The 24,955-nt window shown below is 34.1% G+C and overlaps 1 protein-coding gene across 1 annotated transcript in view; it reads left to right on the top strand.

The window, feature by feature from the left end:
• The window catches only part of Gad1 (glutamate decarboxylase), a 106,152-nt gene extending 92,092 nt beyond the window's left edge, over nucleotides 1–14,060 (top strand). Inside the window, exons 11-14 of the mRNA XM_089648164.1 lie at nucleotides 1,493–1,571; nucleotides 7,156–7,305; nucleotides 7,783–7,977; nucleotides 8,678–14,060. Coding sequence (XP_089504290.1) covers nucleotides 1,493–1,571; nucleotides 7,156–7,305; nucleotides 7,783–7,977; nucleotides 8,678–8,851 — 598 coding nt within the window. The 3' untranslated portion in view covers nucleotides 8,852–14,060. The remainder of the gene's footprint in view (nucleotides 1–1,492; nucleotides 1,572–7,155; nucleotides 7,306–7,782; nucleotides 7,978–8,677) is intronic.
• Nucleotides 14,061–24,955: the final 10,895 nt, after the last annotated feature.

Raw genomic sequence — 24,955 nt, forward strand, 5'->3', positions numbered from 1 at the left:
TACATGTATTCAAAATGACCGACTTTTGCATCTTTATAAATAAATTTTTTGATAGATCTAATACGCCTAAATTTTTAATTAGAGAGCTAGGTATAATTGAGTAGCCGAAATAACGAATGGTAATATTTTTATAGTCTGAGAATGCCAAATTCTTTTTATTTCATTTCTTAAATCTGTGTATTTTCTTATTTTTAACAGATTTTTGATTATTGATTATTATATATTATTGATTATAATAATCAATAATCAACCTCATATTATTATTATCATTATTAATAATAAATTATTTGAATGAACGAATGACTTTAAAACATTTCTGTTTTCAGACACGACGTTCACAAAATATTATAAAAATAATCTTTTTGATGACTTCAAACAGAAAATTCCGTCACTCCCGACAAGAATAACATATGTTAGTTTTATAACATAGGTACCATAATTTTACTAAGCTTTTGTGATTTAAAGCTCGGCTAGTTCTTTAAGCACTATATTGCTAAAATATTAAATTGGTTTTCTCACATTAATATGCTAATAATTGAAAAGGGTACACGATGTTGTGTTTAATATTAGCCCCCTTTATGACTATTTCTCCCTAGTCCTGTACAAACTCCGATAACACTCAGTGCAGGCAGAGAAAAATTATAATAGATAGATAATATTAGCATTGAAAGCTGAAAATGCTGAATTTGAGAAGGAGCAAACAGCATAAGTGGATGATCCTTTTTCACAAGTTTCACACTTTCAACCAGTTCCTGTCCCTGGCCGATTGTAAACTTCTGCCACAATCCTCTTCCACGCAGTCAGTTCACCTCTTCCCTGGCCAACTCTGAGCACTGCTCGCTTGGTGTCCTCCCATCTGGTATTCTTTTCGCAGTCTATCGGAGTTTGGGACCTATACAATCTTACATAATATTACAGAATCTCACAAAATCTTATAAAATCATAAATAATCTTTCTTACAGAATATTACGGAACCTTGGATAATATTACAGAATCCTACAAAATCCTACAAAATTTACACCATCATACAGAATATTACACAGTATTACAAAATCTTACATAATCTTATAGAATATATCTTAGAATTTATTACAGAATCATAATTAAAATTGTAAAATATTACAGAATTTTACATGATATTACAGAATCTTACATAAAATTACAGAAATTAAAAAATCGTACACAATCACAGAACCATACAGACTGTAACATTATATTACTAAATCTTACATAATCATACAGAATTGTATAAGATCTTACAGATTATTTCCGAATCTTATGAAATTTTACAAAATCTTGCAGAAAATTACAGAATCTTACATAATTTTACAGAATGTAACATAATCTTTCAGATAATTACAGAATCTAGTGGTTTCTTACAGAATATTACAGAATTTAACAGGAACTTACAGAATCGAACAGAATCTTACAGAAACAAAATTTTACAGTGAGTTTCGCGTTCGTTACTAATGACTTATTTGATAATTCCCAGGGCCGACTCCGTGACATGGAACCCTCACAAGCTGATGGGAACCCTGCTGCAGTGCTCCACTATCCACTTCAAGGAAGACGTAAGCTACTCCCGCATATTATAATTCTATTAACTAGGTATTAAAGCAGAAAATGACGAAACGTCAGATTTTTTACATTAACTCCACATAAGGCTCTGAGGAATATAATTTAGTGGGTGGGAATCTAGGGATCAATGTGTCCAGGAGTGATGGACGTATGAATCTATTCCTCCCACTGCGGGGCAAGGCGATGGTTCAAGAGAGACCAATTAGAGAGGTCAAAGGGTCTCCCCAAACCAGCATCTCCCGATCTCGATGAAATCTCGGCGTAGCAAGGTAGCAGGTGACACTAAAGAGGTGAAGTCCTAATATCAGTACGTATGTATTATTTAGTAGTTTTAGAATGGTTTTGTACTAGTTAAAAAATAATAATTCAACAAAAAAAATTAAATACATGAAATGAAAACAACCAACGCTTTTTTCGCTTTTTTTCACAAAGCAAATTCCTAAAGGCGTTTTAAAAACATTTTATATCGTAACATGGGGTTTGTTGAAAATACTATAGTTGATGCCATAACAGGGGTAGAATGGAGGGGGTTGGGAGGTGTGGGTGGTATTCGAGGGGGTGGTGGTGGGTGTAGCAGGCTGCAGTACAGAGGCATTTATATTGGCAGCGCCACCCGGTGGACTAATGGCCATTCCGTTTTGCCAGCGGCTACTCGTGGCAATTCTTTCAATATAGTACTGTATGCAAAAGACGATGGATGAAGCAAGGAGTGTGGACCACTACAGAGGCGCGGGTTCAATTACCGTCGGCGGCATTTATTTTTACTCGGGAGATATTTTCAATTTGTATTGATATTACAGGGGACTAATTATTGCTTATAATTATTTATTTTCCTTTGTGCTATGCATCATTAGTTTATCATTAAAAAAATAAGCAAGTGGTAATTCCCCAACTTCATAATACAGTTGGTTCAAATGTTATAATACAACTAAATAAGAATGTGGTAATTCCCCAACTTCATAATGCAGTTGGTTCAAATGTTTTGATACACCTTTGAAATGTTAAATTTCAATGGAATAGATTTTTTTTCTGTTTATCTAAAGTTTAAAAACATTCCTGGAATAGTGAGCTCTGACGTCATAAAATTGAATGTTTTTAATTTGGAATTTGTTATCGTTATCTCTTTCATTAGCAAGGAAGCTTTGAAAATTAATTTCAACTTAGAACTACGCCATTATTTTTCATATTTTTCATTGGTTTTATTTTAGTAGTGATCAATAATAAAATATTCTTCCTTATTATAAAGATTAAAGATGTAATTTCCGGGGTGGCCTTAGCCAGATTTCTAAAAATTACACCAAAACACGTGTTTATAATGTTTTAGCTCGAAAAATTCCAAATTAAAATTCTCTCTTTGGCATAAATTTTTCAATGGAAAATATTCAGCATTTTAGGGGTAGAAAACCCTATTATGTAATTCTTTATACAAAAACGTTTCATTTTTCCATAAGTACTTTGAAAATTCCACAAAAAGACCTGAATGCAAACTACAACTCAGCTTATTCATTTTTTTTTATTTCTACACGAGGAATGTCATCGTTGGGGATGCGGCGTAGAAGGGTATTTTAAGGAATGAAGGAGGGGAAATTCTAGAAAAAGGTATGAGGGATGGGTAGCAATTGTCAAACTGAAATTCAATTACTTAAAAATTATTCTCGCTTTGTCTTAATCTTCTACATTCATACTTGAATTGCATATTTTTTCTTTAAATACTGATTTTATTTTATTCGTCATTTTCATAATATGGTGTAAACAAAAATCTTGCTAACAACCACTCTGTAAATTGCCATCTCAACACAGGCATTTCACACCTAGTGAGATGGGCAATACGTCATTACTGTAATTGAATGGAATATTAAAATAACAAATAAAAAAATAATAATAAACCTGGGATCAGTGTATCCAGGAGTGACAGACGTATGAATCCATGGGGATAGGTCGAGATCTCCCTCAACCAGCCTCTCTCATCCCATTCATCTGGTGGGCATACCATGCACTGCCAATCTACGAGTCAGTAGGAATAAGTCAACACTGAATATTGCTACACATTTCTTCATACTTAAGAACATACTAGATTGTTTGAAAAGTCGGCTGTCATGGAGAGCATTCATTTCTATATTCCCGGTGGTTATCTCCGTCATCAACAGCATAGACTGTTCTATCTCCCGGCCTGCAGGACTTGACGATGGTCATGCCGGTGGGGAGAGCAATCTTGATGTTGAACAGAATCAATTCGGATATCGACATATTAATAGTTTATACTAATTGTAGTGAATAATTTACTGTAATTCTTCTTTACAAAATGTATTTATAAACGTCTTAAAATGAACAATGTTGTAATTTTGTTAAAATAATAAACTTAATTGAATTGTATCATTTAAGAAGAAGATAATAAAATTAAATGTTAAAAGAATTTTTTTTATTTTTTTTTTTTTATTCATGAAATATTAATGTGTACAGTTTTTACATGCTTTTCGACTACCACACTAGACACACGCCCGTATTATGGTAGTAAATATAAAAACGGAAATGTAAAAAGGTAAAGGACCCACACAGAGAAACTTAATGATAAAAAATATTTCAAAATTACTAAGAATCTCTTCAAATTATTCGTGATCCGGTTAAAAACGGGATTGCAATTGCAAATACAGTCGCAGATTGTATTTGCGACATAATTTGCTCCGAGATCATATATTAAAGAGAAAATAATTACAATAAGTACACAAACTAGCTTTCTAGCGTTGTCAAAAAAACCCTTTTCGGAAATTCTTTGTAATACGTACAGCAAAAATTCCACAAAAAACTGGGTTAAATCCTAGATTATCTCAACCTACCGAGGTTAAATTGTAATAACACATGAAAAATTCAGGAACATAATTTTATGAACGCCCCCTAACGAGCCGCTATTGAAACTCCGAGGGAAATTTGCAACATATGTTACCAGCCAACGGCTCCGTGGAATTTAATTAAACTGGCAACCCCGGGTACCTACCGCTCGCCCCTTCCCGCCAAACCTTTGCCAAAATGGCGGACACAGCTGTGGCGTTTGAGAAATGGTGACAATTTCTACAAGCAAAATAGAATATGTAGATGTAGACGTCGTCAGTTGAACATTTATACTTAAGTAAATAATTATATCCTCAAAATACAGAGTACAGAGGTGCAGTATATATATATACCTATATATATAAATATATACGAGTATAAGAAAGTAAGTAAATAAAACAAACATTCACGGGTTACGAATAGCCTGACAATATTTGAAAATCTCCTACTACCAATACAGTAAGCGGAAAATATTGCTTGTGTTGTGATGGGGGACTTAGCCAACCGAGGAATTGAACAGACTACGCCTGGGTGGGACCCGAACGCGATGCCAACTCGGCCACTGACCGGTCAAACTCGGTAAATAGGTAAGGTAAGGTAGAAATAAGACAAATATCAAACTGATCAGAAAACTATACTGTATTTCTACTTTTAACTCACTTTTTTTTACTTTATTTTAAAATCTCTTTGAGTAGTTCAACAGTTGAAAAATATAAATTGCGTCCTATTTTTGTACGCAGTCAAAAAAACAGAAGCCGTTTATAAGTAACACTCTCAATCACCCCAAAAGCTCTTTATTTAGTTAATATAATATTCAAACGTTTGCAATGACAGAAGTACAAATGACATCCATAATCTCTCGTAAATCTCTCATCCTTAGTAAACATTCAACCTTGCACCTATATAATTTTATATTTTGTGGGTAGGTGGGTACTCTTTTCTGTGTTTTTAATTTAGTGTTCCAGCTAGCATTTACAGTTCCTACTCTGCTATCTCCTGTCAAACTGTTTTCCCGCCATCTGCGGCCCTGGTTCAATCAATCATAGCGGACGGGAGTTCTTTATTTGAATTTTAGAACACTGGGGTGACCAATATATTATGGTTTGTTTCCATGTACACAACTATTAAACAACCATTAATGTGCGGTAAATGGTTGCTTTCAAGTTTTGTAAAATTTAAAACACGTTTATTGGTAAGATGGTTAATGTTAATGCTAACGAGGTTATACAATGGGCGGGTAAAACCTACTCTAGCGTAGCAAGCGTGGCCTCTTTCAAAACTCTGTGCGATAGATATATTTGCATCTATTCTCACTAATTCGCAATAGATCCTTCTAAATGTTGATGAATTTTTAATTTGTGATGTAAGTATGTAATTTAGTATTAATAAAATAGCTATTTTATTATCACAAATAAAAAGTTTTGTTTACTTTCATATTCACTTCCTTCAAAAAAAATCAATTGCCAATTTATTTTTATCACTCATTGAAAATTACTATCACAAATTTTTGGCATTTTTTTTTAGGTTCTTTTGTACTATTGAACTATACAAAATTTCCAGTCAATATGCCGATATCTTAATATTATCAGAAGCTTTTATTCTAATGAATTGACACAGTATTTAATAATCTTTGATAATAAACAATGAATATGGTTGAAATGTGATCTATGGTCACCCACTCGAACAGAAAATTGTGAGGGGAAACGAACCATGGACAACATTTCTAATAAAACCATAGGCAAGCAGACAAGGGGCATTCTTATGCAAAGAATATTGAAGAAGTGGCCTCCCAAATTATGGGGTTGGATTAGACTAATCCCATAATTTAAAATAATCCCGGCCATAAAAGGCTTTTCCAAAAGCCCTTTGTGTATTTGGGGCTATTTGGGAATCTTTTCAACAGAAGTTGAGAAAACGTTCTGTAGTTTTTTTAAGCATTAGTTCCACACAGGAGGTCCGGAGGAAAATAATTTCCCTCATTGCCTACGTCATCTTTGGGGGTGTTGTGTGGAGCGTCTTTTTAAGGAAATAAAGGAGTGGAAGTTCTGGGAAAGCAACAGGTATGAGGGGTGGGTAGAAATCTGGGTGTTAGTGTTATCCAGGAGTGACGGACGTATGAATCCATCCCTCCCACTGCGGTGAAGACGATCGATGGGTCGATGGAGTCCTATTGGAGAGATCAAAGGGTCTCCCTCAGCCAGTGTCTCCCGATGTGGCCCGTCACACAGTTGGTGGGCAGATGCATCCGCCGCCAAGATCTAGATAAACCCTAACCCCATGAACCCAGGCACTTCTGCTAACCACTTGGGTTGAGGTGTTAGTTATCCAATAAACAGTTCCCGGGGCGGCGGTACCCATATCCGCCTCACAATTTGAAAATAAAATTCCATTTTATTAATTCCAACAAAATAAATGAGGTTTATTGATGAGGTTAACTGACTTCTGTTTCGTCTTTCATTGTCTTTATCCGCGATAAATCTCTTAGAGTCCCTCCTTGGAAATGTATTTACTCCAGTCGATCTCCTGCGAGCTCCCTCAGTTGCTTACGCCCAAGAATCATGGGTTTTCCATCTCGTGGTTCATCTCAGTTAAGGCCTCCATCTTACAGGCTTTTAGGCGATTAGATATCTTCCAATCTCGGTGCGTCCTGCCCTGCGAAATGATCCTAGTTTTATAAATCTTTTAATTATTTCTGTTTCTTCAAGTTGGCTATCAGCTTCACCTAATTTACGTGCGCCTGTTTTTCCCCAGGGTCTGTTGATCAGCTGCAATCAGATGTCCGCCGAGTACCTGTTCATGACAGACAAGCTGTACGACGTGCAGTATGACACGGGGGACAAGGTCATCCAGTGCGGCAGGCACAACGACATCTTCAAGCTGTGGCTGCAGTGGAGGGCTAAGGTAAGTTCTAATCGTCTGATGATCAAGTTCACGACGGACAAGCTGTACGACGTACAGTATAATACGGAGTACAAGGCCATCCAGTGTTGCAGGCACAACGACATCTTCAAGCTGTGGCTACAATGGCGGCTAAGTTCTAAATCAGAATACTGCAGCAGTATCATCTCTAATATTGTATTTCAATACTTAATAAGTTGGCTATTAGTCTGAATTACCTGCTGGGACGAGACTTGTACATCAACTGACCAAATCCTACAATAACGAAACTGTCATTACCAGATGTCTCTTACTCATGACATATTTAGATAATTTGTCCATCATATTATCTCTTTACTCTTGACGTATTTTGATCATTTGAACATCACATTAACTCTTTACTACTGACATCATACTTTACTCATATTTGAATCATTTGGACATTGTGTTAACTTTAATTCACAAAAATATGTACATAAGTTGTGTATCCAACTATTACAGGGTACCCAGGGTTTCGAACGCCACATGGATCGGCTGATGGAACTGACGGAGTACATGGTGGGCAAGATCCGCGCGCAGTCCGACAAGTTCTACCTCATCCTGGAGCCCGAGCTGGTCAACGTTTGCTTCTGGTACGTGCCCCGGCGTCTGCGTGGAGTTCGCCACGACAGGAGGCGGGAAGAGGAACTGGGCAAGGTAAAACTAGCTATGCATCCTAGATCCAAAAACACTTAAAATTCTTTTTAACAAGCATTGGGTAAATATATCATAACATTCATATAATTTTTAAGGTAAACTTTTAAAAAATGAAAAATTTGTGATGATTTTCTGATTGATATGCGATACGTTATAGGTAATATAATGTTCACTTCGCGTCACGGCTGCGGCTGTTGGTTTTGGACTGAATGCCCGGGCACGGGGGAGAGGTCTCAAGGAGAGGAGAAAGGGGGGTCGGGAACAAAATACATTTCCAGTAAACTAATTCTCTATGAATCAACAAATAGCCATTATTTGCGTAAACAACCCGTTTTAACCTATTTTAAACCCGGATTACCAATAACTTGTAGAGATTCTTAATAAATAATCAATAGGTTCTCTTTTTTCTTAAACTACTTTAAACCACCACGCAGTCGTGGTTTTTTGACAGGCTGAGATGGCTTTCAACATTAATCATTATTCATCAATGTTATTATTTTAACTCACGTCACAAACAATTACAACTAACAACTTCTTACTACCGGTCATAATTATATGAACAGTCGTAAGAACTCTCAAGATGTGCAATCAAAAGTAATGGTAATTTTCATCGGTGCTCACTTCAAATTGGAAATTTAAAAACTCCCCAGATAATATGAAAGAACTATCTGTAAATAACTAATGATACCTGTTGCTCCAGGTTTGTCCAATCCTGAAGGGCCGCATGATGCAGACCGGCACCATGATGGTCGGGTACCAGCCCGACGACCGCCGCCCCAACTTCTTCCGCAACATCATCTCCTCGGCCGCAGTCACAGAAAAGGATGTGGACTTCCTGCTCAACGAGATGGACCGGCTGGGACAAGACTTGTAAATCAACTGGACAAACCCAACAATAGCAGAATTGTAAAACGGTCATTTCTCTTACTCTTGACAATATCATTTGGACATCAAATATTAACTCTTTTAATCATTTGGGCACACGTTGTCTCTTTACTCTCGACATTTGAATCATTTGGACGTCACGTTAACACCTTACTCTTGACATTTGCATAATTTGGACATTAAATATTAACTCTTTTCTCTTGACGTGTGTGAATCAATTGGGCACCGCGTTAACTCTTTACTCTTGACATTTAAATAATTTGGACATCAAATATTAACACTTTTCTCTTGACGTATGTCAATCAATTGGGCACCGCGTTGACTCTTTACTCTTGACATTTGAATCATTTGGACATCACGTTAACTCTTTACTCTTGACATTTGAATAATTTGGACATCAAATTTTAACACTTTTCTCTTGACGTGTGTCAATCAATTGGGCACCGCGTTGACTCTTTACTCTTGACATTTGAATCATTTGGACATCACGTTAACTCTTTACTCTTGACATTTGAATAATTTAGACATCAAATATTAACTCTTTTCTCTTGACGTGTGTCAATCAATTGGGCACCGCGTTGACTCTTTACTCTTGACATTTGAATCTTTTGGACATCACGTAAACTCTTTACTCTTGACATTTGAATAATTTAGACATAAAATACTAACTCTTGACTTGTGTGAATCAATTGGGTACCGCCTTGACTCTTCACTCTTGACATTTGAATCATTTGGACGTCACGTTAACTCTTCAATCTTGACATTTGAATCATTTGGACATCACTTTAACTCTGTACTCTTGAAATAATTAGAGACCTACAATGACTAATTCAATGGTAGATGACCTAGTTTTCACGTAGGGATGCAATCAGCGTGTAACGATCACGAATACAACCCAAATAACGAGTCGATGTAAACAATTCTAAATGTAAAACCATAATATTTCATTTCACAAGAATTTTACTAAACCGTTAGCATCATTGCGTGGAAACATATCTACACTTACTGCTTCGTTGATTGACAGCACATTACAGACATTTCTTAGCACTATTTTTGTTCATGCAACACAATTATCGCACTTACGATAAATCACACTGGCCACTACACAAATATTCCTGGCTAAAACTTGGGCTGGTGCATGCTTTGAAGAATGTCATCAGACTTTCTCTATCAGCTCTAGTTTTGAAAACCAAGCACAAGTGTAGCATTTTTTTAGATCAGCGTCACAAACGCATTACTTCTAAGGCATTAAAATAAGAATCATTATCGATGGCCAGTGTTTTTCAATTCAAGACCAAAAAAACTCGACCTTAAAGAGTACAATATTCAACATACAACAACAATAACAACCTAACCTATCCTGACCTAAAAGAGTACATTATTCAACATACAACAACAACAACAACCTAACCTAACGTAAAATAGTACAATATTCGACATAAAACGACAACAACAACACAAGTGTAGCATTTTTTAGATCAGCGTCTCAAACGCATTACTTCTACCGCATTAAAATAAGAGTCATTATCGATGGCCAGTGTTATTCAATTCAAGACCAAAAAAACTCGACCTTAAAGAGTACAATACTCAACATACAACAACAACAACAACCTAACCTACCCTAACCTAAAAGAGTACAGTATTCAACATACAACAACAACCCAACCTAACGTAAAAGAGTACAATATTCGACATACGATGACAACAACAACCTAACCTAACCTAAAAGAGTACAATATTCAACATAAGAACAAGCTAATTTAATATATAGCACATTGCATTCAAAACATTGACAGCACTATTTTCAGACAAGTTTTAACGGCAATATTTTCCAAAATGCACAAAGTTACCATAACTATGCAGAATTTATAGACGCTACATATTATTTATTTATTTACTAACAGACCATGTCCAATTACAACATATTACACGAAGTTAATAAGTGGAGAAATTTTAAGATAGAGGATAATTAAAAAAAATACAGGTATGACAAATATAGGGCTCAAAAACAATAAAGACAATGCCAAGTCAAAACAGATCCAAGGTTTTGATGGAGTTTACGACTTCTGTCACATCAATATAATTTATTTATATTAACACAACCGTTTTGCAATTCTAAATGACAACAACGTAATATATTTATCATTTCCCAAGTTAACCTTTTTTGCTGAACATATTCAAATACATGTCATAATATAATCATTGGTGTTCGATATTTAACTTAGAATAAAGAAACTCAATAAAATATCTTACACTACGTATCATCAAATATTACTATTAATAGTGATCGAAATAGTAGAAAGAAACTTGTTTATTTTATGATAAAGAATATTTTCTTCTACATATTATTGAAACTGTTTCTATTTTCAAAAGAAATGTTTATATCGATCGGTTGTATGTGAAAATCATATAAAAAACATGACTCATTTTAAAGTTTTATTATTCATGTATATTGAACGTTGTTTAATATTTGAACATATAATAAAACAAGCTTTTTCTGTAAAAATGTTACTTCTAATAATTAAATTATATTTATTGTCAAATTAATGAAGAATAATATACAATGATAAATGTTATAGCTGTTTATAATTAAGGTTAAATAATGTGTCATCCACCGTTTACAGTATTAATTAAGGATTTAGACAGATGAGTGTTGAATAGTTATAAATTATTAGAAAAAATGTTAGAAAACATCTTGACATATCAGATGTGTGAATGAATTGAATGTAAACGTAATTATCAATCATTTATTTTTTCCATTGCAAACTTACTGTTTATTTAAATCACAAGAAAGGTTAAAAAGTGGTCACCTTCTGCCGTACTGTTTGTATTGAAAACACTGGAAAATGTATTCTTTGAATGTTTTAAAAGGTGATTGTCTTTCATTTGTACTTATTTGTTTTCCTCATAAAATTAAAACTCAAAATATAATATCATCATTAACAATGACCACATTTTTAAAAGCTTATAAATTTATACTCAAAAAGTAACTTTTTACTGGGATTTACACGAAAGAAATTATTATTTTAACGTTTGATAATATATAGAATATGTATTTCGAATTTCAATTGAATTCAATTATTGTTATACAAAGTGAGACAGAGAAAAATATGTTTGTTTAATTATTTCAAAGGATTAACTAAAGTTGATATTATTTGCATCATGAAGTAAGAGTTATTCTCAGCAACTTTTTATAATTTTTTTTTGGGTTTTGAAAACAAAGAGTAACTCATCGGAAAGCTTTATGTAATCCTTTGACTCGATTTATTATGTAAATGTAGTTTGTTTAATGAATTAAACAGATAAATGCTTAATTTATTAATTGAAAACGTTATGAATTAATAAAGAAACGTCAATTTATGTCTCCCGTTTTGCCAATTATAAGTGTACTGTAAAAAGAATGATGTTTTGATAGAGGAGCGGAAAAGAACATGAATTTCTGCTTTGCCAATATCAGTTGTTGTGTCGGCTTTAACTTATTATTATTATGTTTAGAAGAAAATATTGTAAAGATGCTTAGAAACTATTGTATTTTGGAGAAGCTAAACTTTAGAAATGCAGTTAAGGGCTGATTACCCAAACACAACACAGTATCAAACTTAGGTTCTTAAAACGTATGCTGTGTGCTTCAGGGTAGTCCATTATTGAAAATTTTATATTGTGGAATCAGAAGATATAGTCAAACACCAAATGATGACCCTGGTAATCTTCAATGTCGATTTGAACGCATGATCGACTAATACCTACACTTTCTGACATTTCTCATGCATTCTGATGGCAACATGCTCCACTAGCACTTCCTGGCGGTGTGACTTGTGCGGCTTGGTTTTCTTTCATACATTTTAATGGATTTTATGCCGTGCTGCACCAGCGCCTCTAACGGCCAGAGTAACAAGTGCATTCTGCCAATATTTTAGTGAAGTTAGGCGTATTCAGTCCATAGTCGTTGAACAACGTTGTTACATAAACATCCCGCAATATGTAAAAACACTTTCAAAGTATGGTGTTGCATAATGGTTGTTTAAAGTGAGATGGGGCTAAAGGAAAAGGTAAAACATGGGAGGTAACAGAACGAGCCTTTGGCCTGAGTCTTAAGTGCTTAAAAGAGATTTTCAGGCCACCATGATGTGAAAGCATTATGATCTGAACAAACAACAAATAACTGTTAATCTTTTGGGTATTCAGCATTTGACTGCATCCATTTGAATTCTTGTGCCATTCTTTAGTAAATGAATGTTTAAAAGGTGCGAAGCCATGCTTAGATGTAATGAATCAAATATCTATAATTATATTTACGAGCGTTGCCCATTTAAGCCAAAATCAGTATCAATTGATATTACCTATATATTATTATAAAAATATGTTTTAGGTGCTTTGTTAAATGTAATATTATAAAAATATTTATTTATATCTTATGATTCTGGAAATCGAACTGTTGAACTATTATAGATATTTTGTCGTCCAAAGTTGATTTAGAAAGTATATATCAGACCTGTTCTAGATGACATAAAGAAATATTGGAAATTATTGGTGAGGTTTCTGAAATTTGAAAGTAAAAGTAAAAAGGAAAATTCTAAATTACATTATATTATGATATTATTGTTTTAAATAAATATATAATACATAATATATTATATCTATACTTAATAAATTAAATTATTTGTTGACAGCTAACGCTTTTACATGGATACAAGTTCCTCCGTTAGTAAAATTAAACATATAAATAAATAAATATTATCTCTTACCGTATTATTACTTGCACGAGCGCTATTATCAGTTTTTAAGCACTAAATTATTTCCTTTTGTCTTTCATTCAATTGAAATGATCACAATAAAAAAATTACCTAAAATATCAAATAAACAGATGCTTAGAATTAGAGCCCTTATGCGAAAAACAGCATTACACGAAAAAGTGAGTTCTTAATGCATAACCTGACAATATTTGAAAATTTTTACTACAACCACACTAAGCAGAATTAGTTTCTTGTGGTGGGATTAGAAATGTTCTGAGATATTCCAACTGTTAAATATTTCATTTGATTGCAGTGGGCATATGCACATTGAAAGTCAAATAAATTTACATGTGGTAAGGTATTACAATTAATAGAGAACACGTTTTATGTATTTCTATCATTATTCTTAAGTTTTGAGTACGATAAACGTAAAAGAAAAAAAAATCCAGACATGTTCCAACATGTCTGAATGTTCCAACATGTTCCAACTTTATCAACGTAATAATGACAAATATACCAAGCGCCGATCGCACAAACCTTCTGTCTTGACTTTCGTAGAGAGATTTTGAGATTTTAAAACCTTTTTTTCTGTGAACATAGATGTACATGACACGTAGTTTGTACAAGCTAAGGGCTATTACGATAACCATTTTTCCGCTTAAGGGCTATATTATAATTCTTCCAAATGTTAAGAATCTCTGAAAAAATTGCTTATAAAAGTACTAATTTATTGTTTAAATGTAAATATCTTTTAGAGTAGACTGTGGTACATTTGAGCCACAAAACAACATTGGCAAATGTACCAGGTTTTCCTTGTGTAGACACGCAATAAAAACACTTATATAACATTGTAATCAATGTCGTAATATCATAATTGTCATACTAATTTAGGGAATTGATATATGTAATTTAATGGGTGGAAATAACGAAAAGTGTTTAAATTTCAAAATTATAACATTTTTATTTACATTATTGATTTAGAAAGTGAACTGCATTTAATTAAAATATAAAATAAAACAATTTCCTTTACGTGTTATCTGACGATCCACCAAATATTTACTTTAAAAAATTCTGAAAGAATGCATTAGTAAGTCGGTAAATAAAATTAATGACATTCTCAGATTTTTCATTAGTTTTTTTTTTATATATATTAACAAAATTGTTGAATAATAACAACAAAACACAAAGTCTTCCAAGATTGTTTAAATCTTAAAATTTGTATTGATGTATTAGATTTAATAATATTAAGGTTATCAAATTAGGTACTTACCTAATCAAAATTAGAAAGATTTCTCTTGATGCAAGGTGTGAATGATTCATTTCCACCCAAAACTCTTTCAATGATGGTCCTCATAATAAAATATATTTTAAAGTCACGTTAAAGGCGCCCGTAATGTTGTCCGTATTATTGGAGAATTTAGAATTAGAGCAATGAAATTGCATAGTTGAGAGATTGTATGTGTGTGAAAGGAATATAATATTATGTTATCTATCGTTGAGCTGATACATTTGTTGCTTATATTATACTTGCATTGTTACCTGTGTTCAATTTCAATTATGGGAAGCAAGACTATTGTGAAAATGTAACACATTTATTGAAATAAACTATTTATCTCACAATCGAGTTTGTTCTAATTTCCCCTTAATACAAAAAACGTTTATAGCTGATTTTCTATTTTTAAATACATCTATTTGAATTTCACTTTTGCTTTCGGCAATTACATTTATACAAATCTACATTCCTTGCAATATCAGTGTGAAATATTGTTCCCATGCGGGAAGTAGGAAGGGGGTGTGGCGGCTTTTGATGTTGCCCGAATCCTTCCGACCACGAACGAACTCTACGAACGAGTGGTGACCAGCGGTCGTGCAACAGTACAAATACTCCACGAGTTTTTAGCTAAGTCAATTTTGCACGATTACTGATTATAGTAAAACCCTACTTATAGATGAAAGGTTATTCCATTGCTTTCCCTGTATTTTCCAGTACGACTTATCTACGACATATCTCAGCGTGCATGTCGGAATTTGGAAGTTATCGCCGGAGACCTGTGCCCGGCGAGCGCTTGTAACCTACTGACTGATGCCTGAGATATCTCACATCGAACAATGATCCGATTTGCACGGCCCATACTTCGAACGTCAAGCTGACTCTATTTATATACCTCATTTTATGTTATTTTAAGAATTTTTGTTGATACATGCATAACATTATAACATAAAATTGGTTCAATTTTATTTTAATTAATAATAATTAGAAATAATGTTATAATATTTATTAATGTCTTTAAAATCAATATTTAATATATTAGCATTACTAATATTGTGTACATTATACTGGTTAGATATAAATATTTCAACTTTGTTCCCAACATATTTCCAAGTTGTATGTTGATTGTTTGATCTGATATAATTCAATTCATACCCACCCAGTCTAGTGTTGACGTACAAACAAAAAAATAGTGTACTAAGTTTAAAGTTTTAATTTATAATAAATTGAGGATCGCGCATCACACCTGTGTATTCTTATCTCACGGAGTTGCGTTTTTTACTGTCTTTTCGGAAAAAAAAACTCTGCCGTTATAAAGTAAACAAGTGTCAACTAAAGTGATTACCATCTTATATTGAAAGTTATCATCTAAAAATCATTTTTACGTAGATTTCGCTTATAACAACATCCAAAATGAATACTCAGTGCATAATATGTCAAAAAAATATTGACACCCCATCAGACTTTGTATGCTGTTGTCTCTGTGAAAGCAATTATCATCTCGGCTGTGCGGAAATTGTGGAATCCTCCCGTCGAAGTGCAAGAAATACACAATGGAAGTGTAAAAAATGCATTCAACATCCAAAAAATAAACTGAAGCAGACGACAAAAAATGATGTTATTATTAAATGATGAACAGCCATCTATCGTCAAACAAGGTAAAGAGATGAGTGAATCACCAAAAACTGCACCCGTCCAGCCAAAAGGCACAGATAGTTTATCAATTACAACCTCAGATGGCAATGGGCTTCTTACTTCAGGATTATTTATTAATGAACTATCCAATTTTAAAACGGCTATAATGGAATTTGTTGAAAAAAAACTAGACTCATATGCCCAAAAATATGAATCGATCATCTTACAAAATCAATAAATTATTAAATCCATACAATTCATATCGGAAAAACACGATGAATTTAAAAAACGCATAATTGAAAAATCACAGAAAACAGTCAATACTGATATGATGGAATTAAATAAGCGTAATCTATCCTACAAAATACCATATCCCAACAAGAAGACAAAATTGACCGACTGGAATACCTTAACCAAATATGCAATATCGATATAAGAGGTATTCCAGAATCAAACACTGAAAATCATTTTTTTTTTTTTTTTTTTGGTTTTAGGCATTTCACCCTGAAAAGAGTGCTTTGTGCCGGTAACAGTTAAAGTGGATAAAAAATCGGTTAATCTATTGGGAGAATAATAAAACAAATTAAACATTGGACTCATTTAGATCGCTAAAACAAATTAAATGTTGAATTCATTCAGGTTAATAAACTTACATAAAGCTGTATGAACACGAGAATTGTTAAGAGATAAAAGGTATGAAATGTTAAGGGGGGACTGGTGTGTGATTTTAATAAGACGGCGGTATATGTTCTTGAAAGATGAATGATTTTTACAGTTAAAGAAAACGTGGTCGAGGGTTTCCTCTTCCACACCGCACTGGCAGACCGGATCATCCAAAACTCTAATTCTAGCCAAGTGGGATGCAATTGAACAGTGACCAATTCTCATTCTCGAAATACATGAAATGAATCGTTTTGACAGTTTTTTACGGTGAAACCATGGCTTAGCGGGGATATGGTTTTGAATTCCAGCATAGAAAGATCCAGTTCTTATTTTGGAGACTGCCCAATTTTCTTCCCAGGCACGAGTCATGTTGGATTTAAGAATCGGGAAGACATCGGAGATAGGGATTCTAAAATTTAGTGGGATAGTTCCGGAATCTGAACCAGATTTGGCGAGAGAATCGGCCATCTCATTACCCTCTATACCCAAATGGGCAGGGACCCAGGCCAATATCGTCTCAAACCCAGATTCACTTAGAGAATTGAGAAGATTTTTTATTTTACATATAATATTGTCTTCCGGATAACATAGAATATTTGACATAATTTTAGTTAGAGCACTTAGCGAATCAGTACATAGTAAGGCTCGATGAATGTTGAGAACCTGGATTTGATTTAGCGCTTGTTCAATTGCAAAGCATTCACCTGTAAATATGGAAACTTCTTTCGGTAATTTATAAGTGAGATTGATGTTGAATTCTGGACTGTATATCGATGCACCACAACTTTTATTTTCAAATTTGGAACCATCTGTGTAAAGGATGGAAAATCCACGGAATTTTGAAGCCACAATGCTTTTAAAACAGTCATCCATCCACATTTTAAAATTTATTTGGGGAAGATAAAATATTCTTCCGAAAGTCTGATGTTATTGTGTTCGGCATAAAAGTGATTGCCTTAAATGGAATATTGTATATAGGGAGATTGGGAACTTCTTGAAAATATTGGAGGGAAGATGACAGAGAATTATAGAGATGAAAAGTTTATTTAGGAGAGGAAAACATTTTTTTTCTCTCAATCTTTTGTTAGAATTCAAATTAACACTTAACCGATTAAGACTTTGTTTAATAGGATGATGTGATAACGATAAAGCCTTGAAAATATATTTATTGGCAAGGAATTGCCTTCTGAAATATAATGGAGGCTCTCCACATTCCACCTGAAGCGCATTAATTGGAGAAGACTTCATAGCTCCAATAATCATTCTGAGGGCTTTTGATTGAATTCTTTCCATTTTCTTATCTAAATATTTAGGGAGGGGGTCAAAAAGGAATGTGCCGTAATCCAAGTGGCTCCGAACTAGGGAATTATACATTAATTTAAGAGTGGTAGGATGAGATCCCCACCACACTCTGGAAACTGCTCGCATCATATTAAGTCCTTTTTCACACTTTGTAGAAATTATCTGAATGTGTGGAAGCCAAGAAAGTTTATGGTTCAAAAGAAGACCAAGGAATTTGATTTGAGTAGCGGTTTGTAGAGGCACATTATCAAAAGAGATTGAGAAGTGGGGAATTTTTCTTTTGCGCGTGAAAGCCACGACCCTTGTTTTAGATGCCGCCAGATTCATCCCATTTATTGACAACCAGCTTTTAATATATTGTAAAGCCAAATTCATTTCCTTAACTGCCAGAATGATATTTTTATGTAACAAATATATAAGGATATCATCCGCAAAGTAAAGTCGCTTGATAGAAAAAGGAATTACTGAGTCTAGGTCGCTTATATAAATATTAAACAACAGAGGACTGATAACAGAACCCTGGGGTAAACCTCTCCATAGTTTGCGCCTTAAGCATTTAGAGGAAGACTCAATAATAATAGACCTATCTGTGAGCAAATTAATAATAAATTGGACTAATTTCGGGGGGATTTGTTTTTTAATTAGCTTTTCTTTCAAAACATTCAGTAAAACCTCATCGTAAGCTGATGAAAGGTCAAGGAATGTGGCCAATGTATAAGAATTTAGGGATTGAGAAACTCGGATATCAGTTGTGAACAAACTTAAATTATCCATTGTAGATTTCTTTTTCCGAAAACCATACTGATTTGGTGAGATAATATCCTGACTTTCAACAAACCACTCTAGTCTGTTTTTTATCAAACGCTCCGCTACTTTCATCAAACATGATGAAAGGGCAATAGGTCGATAAGACGAAATTTCAGATGGATTTTTTCCAGGTTTTAAAATGGGAATGATTTTTTGAGTTTTCCAAACATCCGGAATTAGTCCTGTTTCAAACATATTATTAATAAGAGATAAGAAATATTCAACCGCCATATCAGAAAATGATTTAATGAAACTATAAAATATTCCATCGGGACCCGGAGCAGAGTCAGAAAGGGCTCTTATCACTCGTTTCATCTCATCAATGGAGAAAGGAGCATCTAGCCAGTTAGAGTGAGATGGATACGGCTTGATAGAAGGCATTTCTTCACATCCGGCAACTGATGGGGGGGCTATTTTATCCGCAAATCCTATAAGAATTTCTTCTGATATATGTTTGATTCTTGGCGGAGAATACGATGATCCAATTTTTTTTAAGCTAGACCAAACTGAAGACTGGGGAGTTTCCGGAGACAGGTTCTCACAGAACTTCCGCCATCCAGCGCGCTTCTTATTTTTCAAAATTCGTTTGGTTTCTGCCTGGGCTTTTTTAACTAATAAAAAATTTTCTAGTGACATACACTTACGAAAAGAGGAAATTGCTATTTTTCGAGAGTTGACGGAGCGAGTGCATTCCTCGTCCCACCACGGAGTAGAGTGTTTTATTTTAATGTTCGCATTGGGTTTCGGGATGGATTTTTGCTGCATTTATAACCATAGAAGGAAACGTCTCACATTGCATTCTGATGTCTCCCGGGGACGATTTTGTTAAATTAATAAGGTTATCTAGTTCAGAAGAGAAAGTGCTCCAATTCGCATCTTTCGTTCTAAATTTGAGATTATTTTTAACTGGGGGGGAATAAGTGTTAAATTGATGGTGGAAGCGGATTATAATTGGGAAATGATCACTAGAGAGGGGATCGTTTAGGATGTCCCAAGAGCATTTAGATGCTAACGAATACGAACAAAGAGATATATCAACAGCACTTTTCCGTTGATGAGGGGGGGTGAATCTGGTTGGAGATCCGTCATTTAAAAAACATAGATTATGGGTATCAATAAAATCTAAAAGATTGCGGCCAGAACAATTTGTTATTTCGCTACCCCAAGAAGGGGAATGTGCATTAAAATCTCCAAGGATCATATAAGGGGAACAAATCTGGGTTAAGATTGGTGCCCATTCATTTTCAATAAAAGTCGTAGAGGGAGGAATATATATTGACAATATTGTGATATCAGATAAGACAGCTGCTATTATCTGGATATCGTCGGAGGGAGTATGAATATTAATTTCTTTAAAAGGGATAGAATTATGGATTATCAGAGCCGAGCCGCCTTTACCATCCGGTCTGTCGTGTCTGATACAATAATAACCTGGAATTCTTAAGTGAAAGGAGGGTTTTAACCACGTTTCAGAAATGGCGGCTACTGAAACGTCGTGTTCGTCGAGTAATTGAATTAGGTCAGATTTGTTAGCGAAGAGGCTTCTACTGTTCCACTGAAGGATTTTGTTCAGTTTCGAAGCCATTGGGGAGGCAAGATAATAAAGATTTAATGTAATCGGCAGCGTTGGACGGTACAGTATTGTTGTTTGTAAGGATAGAAATTGAAAGCGTAATTAAAGTGCGTATAAAAGAATTATTATTCATTATTTCGGGGAGAGCAGGAGGGGAAGAATTACCATTAATGGCACACCCATTGGGCGTCTGGGATTTGGCATTCCCATTCGGGCTGGCCAAAATATTATTCAATTATTTTTTATCAAGGTAAGGTGTATATTTTGGGTTGGGTTTGACTGGCTTGAGAATAGTTTCTCTGTGAGAAGATGACGTTGAATTTAAAAAGGTGGTTGTTTGGAAAGGAGCTGAGGACGATGTCATCTCTGCGAATGATTTTGTCGCAGGAGAGATTAACTTTGAGGCCTGGAAGTACAAAATGTTGTCGGTAGCCATTTTATGTTTTATGTTCTTCTGTCTTGTTAATTCCGGACAGGCTAGACTGACCGCAGTATGTGCACCCGAACAGTTAATGCAAATGGGATCATTGGAAGATTTCGGACATTGATCAAATGGGTGACCTTCTCCGCAATAGTAACAACGTGGGGGGGAGCGGCATACGGATTTCGAATGTCCGAACCGGCAGCAGTTGAAACATTGAATTGTTGGAAATTTATAAACTTCGACGGGAAGCGAGGTATAATAAATTAACACACGAGACGGTAGGGATTGTCCCTCAAATGTAACAACAACAGACTGGGAAGGTTTCCAGATCGTGTTTCCGTCAGTAGAATCCTTGTAGTTCAGTCGACGTACTTTTAATACTTTCGGGGTTCCGTGAGAATTATTCAAAGCATCAACAATTTCAGCCTCTGGGATCTCCGCGGGAATTCCTCGCACAAGACCCATTCTCGAAAGGTTAAATGTAGGGATGAACGATTTATATTTATGATTTGAGAGCGAGTCAATTTTTTTTACAAATCCATTTGCGGAAGCGGCAGTTTTAAACTCGATAGTTAATTTATATCGCCCTCCCGGTTTAATTGAACCGTTAACAATACCAAGGTTATTATTTTTTGAATCAAATACGAATTTTCCAAAATCTAAAGGATGAATAAGTTTTCCCTGTTCAGTTCTCTGAACATTAACGGTAAATGGACCGGAAGCTGAAGCAGGATAAAGTAATTCAGTACTTTTTGCATTATCGCTAGTTAAAGTACTTGGCTGGATGTTACTATTGGTGTTAAGGTCGTTAGGGGTCGAGGTTTGTTGAATCGGCGGTATAGATTTAACTTTCGATGGAATGTGAAGGCTATGCGATGGTCGTCGTTTACGAGTTGGGAGCGTAATAGAAACCTGGCTCGTATTAGATTCCGAATCAGAAAAATCCAATATCGACCCTGGGTCGGGAGGTCTATCTTCATCTTCCTCCATTATATAAAAAAACTTAACTTTTAAAAATTAAACTAAAAAAATAATACGCAGTCTATTTCATTGACTGTACAAACAAAAACGGATTAGCCGTAAGCAGGAATGCAAACAAATAGGTAAACGATAAACAATATTAAATAAAATGTAACAATAATCTCTTATCTGTACGCAGCGCAGGAACGGGCGAACGGCACTTAACAATAGTAAGGTACACACAACCACTGTTGACCGCGGCTCGAATCGGACTCCGAAAATCATATTGGAACACTAAAAAAAAAAAAAATATCAAAAATTATTAACTATGGAGATACCGCACTACCCTTACAATCTGAAATTACGAAAATATATAGGCTAGGACCGAAACTGTCCGAGAAGAATCCCAGATCATTAATAGTGTCTTTCAATAATATTAAATCACGTGATGATTTTCTAAACAAAATTAAAGCATATAAAAAATCCACTGCGACCACCACAAATAAACTAAACACAGCGGACCTAGGACTGTCACAAGAAGCCAAACGTATTTATGTGTCCGAACACCTGACACAAAAAGGAAAATATCTACTTTCGCAAACAAAAAAAATTTCCAAAGAAAACGATTATAAACACTCCTGGACGGCTTCGGGGCGTATTCTGCTGAGACAAACAGACACCTCCAAAATCATCACAATAAAAAATGTCCTTGATCTCGATCAACAAAAACGTCAATCACTGTGACGGTTGATAAAAGGTATTTCATTCTTTACTGTGCTGCATAATAATAATAATCATTCGGCTGATATCTTTTTTTTCGTAAGTTTTTATATGTACCGGATCTCTAGTAACAAAGTATATACCCAAAATAATGCCTTTTTACTGTCTTTAGTATTTTTATCTTCTAACAGAACGATTATTGTAATAACTGCTAATCTTGCTACTTACTATTCTTACTATATTTTATCTCCTTTGTTTGAAACTCGAGTTTTTTCAGTACCCTTTAAGCAAAAATTTGTTCATTCCGTAAATATTATTTTCCTTGCAAGTTTCTATTTGTCTCGTATCACTCTTAACAATTTAAATACTCAAAATAATGTATTCTTACCTTCTTTAGTAGATTTCTCTTGTACGAACCTAATTTTTGTAATAACTGCTAATATTGTTGTTAAACATTTTTACCATATTTTACTTCTTATCATCCAAACACATTATTTTTTAACATTATTTAAGAAAAAAATAGATCATTCTGTAAATATTTTTCTCTTAGCATGTTTTTGTATGATCCGTACAACTATTTTCCATTTATTAACCATTCAAATTAACATATTCGTACTTTCTTGTAACAGCATAACTATTGCAAAAATTGCTAATCTATCTTGTAATTACTCTTACCATAGTTTATTAATTTTGGTAAAAACTAAAGCCTCTTTAATATTCTATAAGAAAACAGTAGATCATTCCATACGTATTGTCCTACTCACATGTTTTTATATGATTTACACCATCATCAATAATGTATTTACCCAAAATAATGTGTTCATACCTTCCTTAACAGATTCCTCTAGTTTTGACATAACTACTGTCACAAATTCTAATGTTTTACCCTATTTTTCGATATTCTCACCATATAAACGAATAATACCACTTTTATTAACACGAATATTTCTCACCAGTATTAATATTTGCGGTTGTTCTTGACAATTTGAGTTACTGGAAATGCTCTAACTATGTTCTAATTACATCTTTGTTCACTAACCTTGTTCTTATCTATTTATCACACTTACCCATACTCTTCATACATGCTCGTGATACAATTAGCTGGTACTAGTCAAACGAAATGATTGATATTAATCTACAAATAGAAAACCACGGTAACGTGATTTCTACTGAAACCAATGATGCCTCAAAGTGCATAAATATTCTAAAACCCTATAAACGATTAAAAATATTCTCAACATACATTCGAAGCATTGATAAGAACTATAATGACCTACTTGTAACACTTGCCGATTTGAATAATATTTTTGACATAATTATTTTAACTGAATGTTGGATCAAATCAAATTACACTCACAAAAACATTACAGGATTTACAGTTTTCAATACACAAAATAATAAGACACAGTCAGATGGAGTAATTGTCTATGTAAAATCTGAGTTGAACCCGATTATCTCTGAATTATTCATTGATAATGCCAACTGCCTTAAAATAAAAACCATCCAAACCACAATTCTTGAACTATACAGGTCACCTAAACACCAAAATATTTCATCCTTCCTTAAATCCTTAGACTTGGCCTTATTTAACTGTACACCAAATGAAGAGCTAATGGTGATCGGTGACATTAACATAGATTTACTTAAACCAAAAGCATCACAAACACTCGACTATAAAAATCTCATGACTCAACACGGGCTTATTTCTTATATTAATGCTCCTACTAGAGTAACTGATACTAGTAACTCATGTATTGATCACATATTTCTACGATCAAAAAAAATGCAAAGGGAATTATATATCAATCAACCATAACGGACCATTTCTCAATAGCAATTGGTTTTATGCATAATAAACCCACTACCGAAACGGCACGTAGTAATATAAAAAAGAAACACATTAATCTCGAGAAACTAACTTCTAAAATTATTTTAGAAAATTGGCTTTCCACTCTAAACTCCACAGACGTAGACATTGCTTTTAATACTTTCTCTGAAACTCTCTT

The sequence above is a fragment of the Hesperophylax consimilis genome, chromosome 27, assembly GCF_061612785.1.
Source record: "Hesperophylax consimilis isolate HC1 chromosome 27, BYU_Hcon_1.0, whole genome shotgun sequence".
NCBI lineage: Eukaryota > Metazoa > Arthropoda > Insecta > Trichoptera > Limnephilidae > Hesperophylax > Hesperophylax consimilis.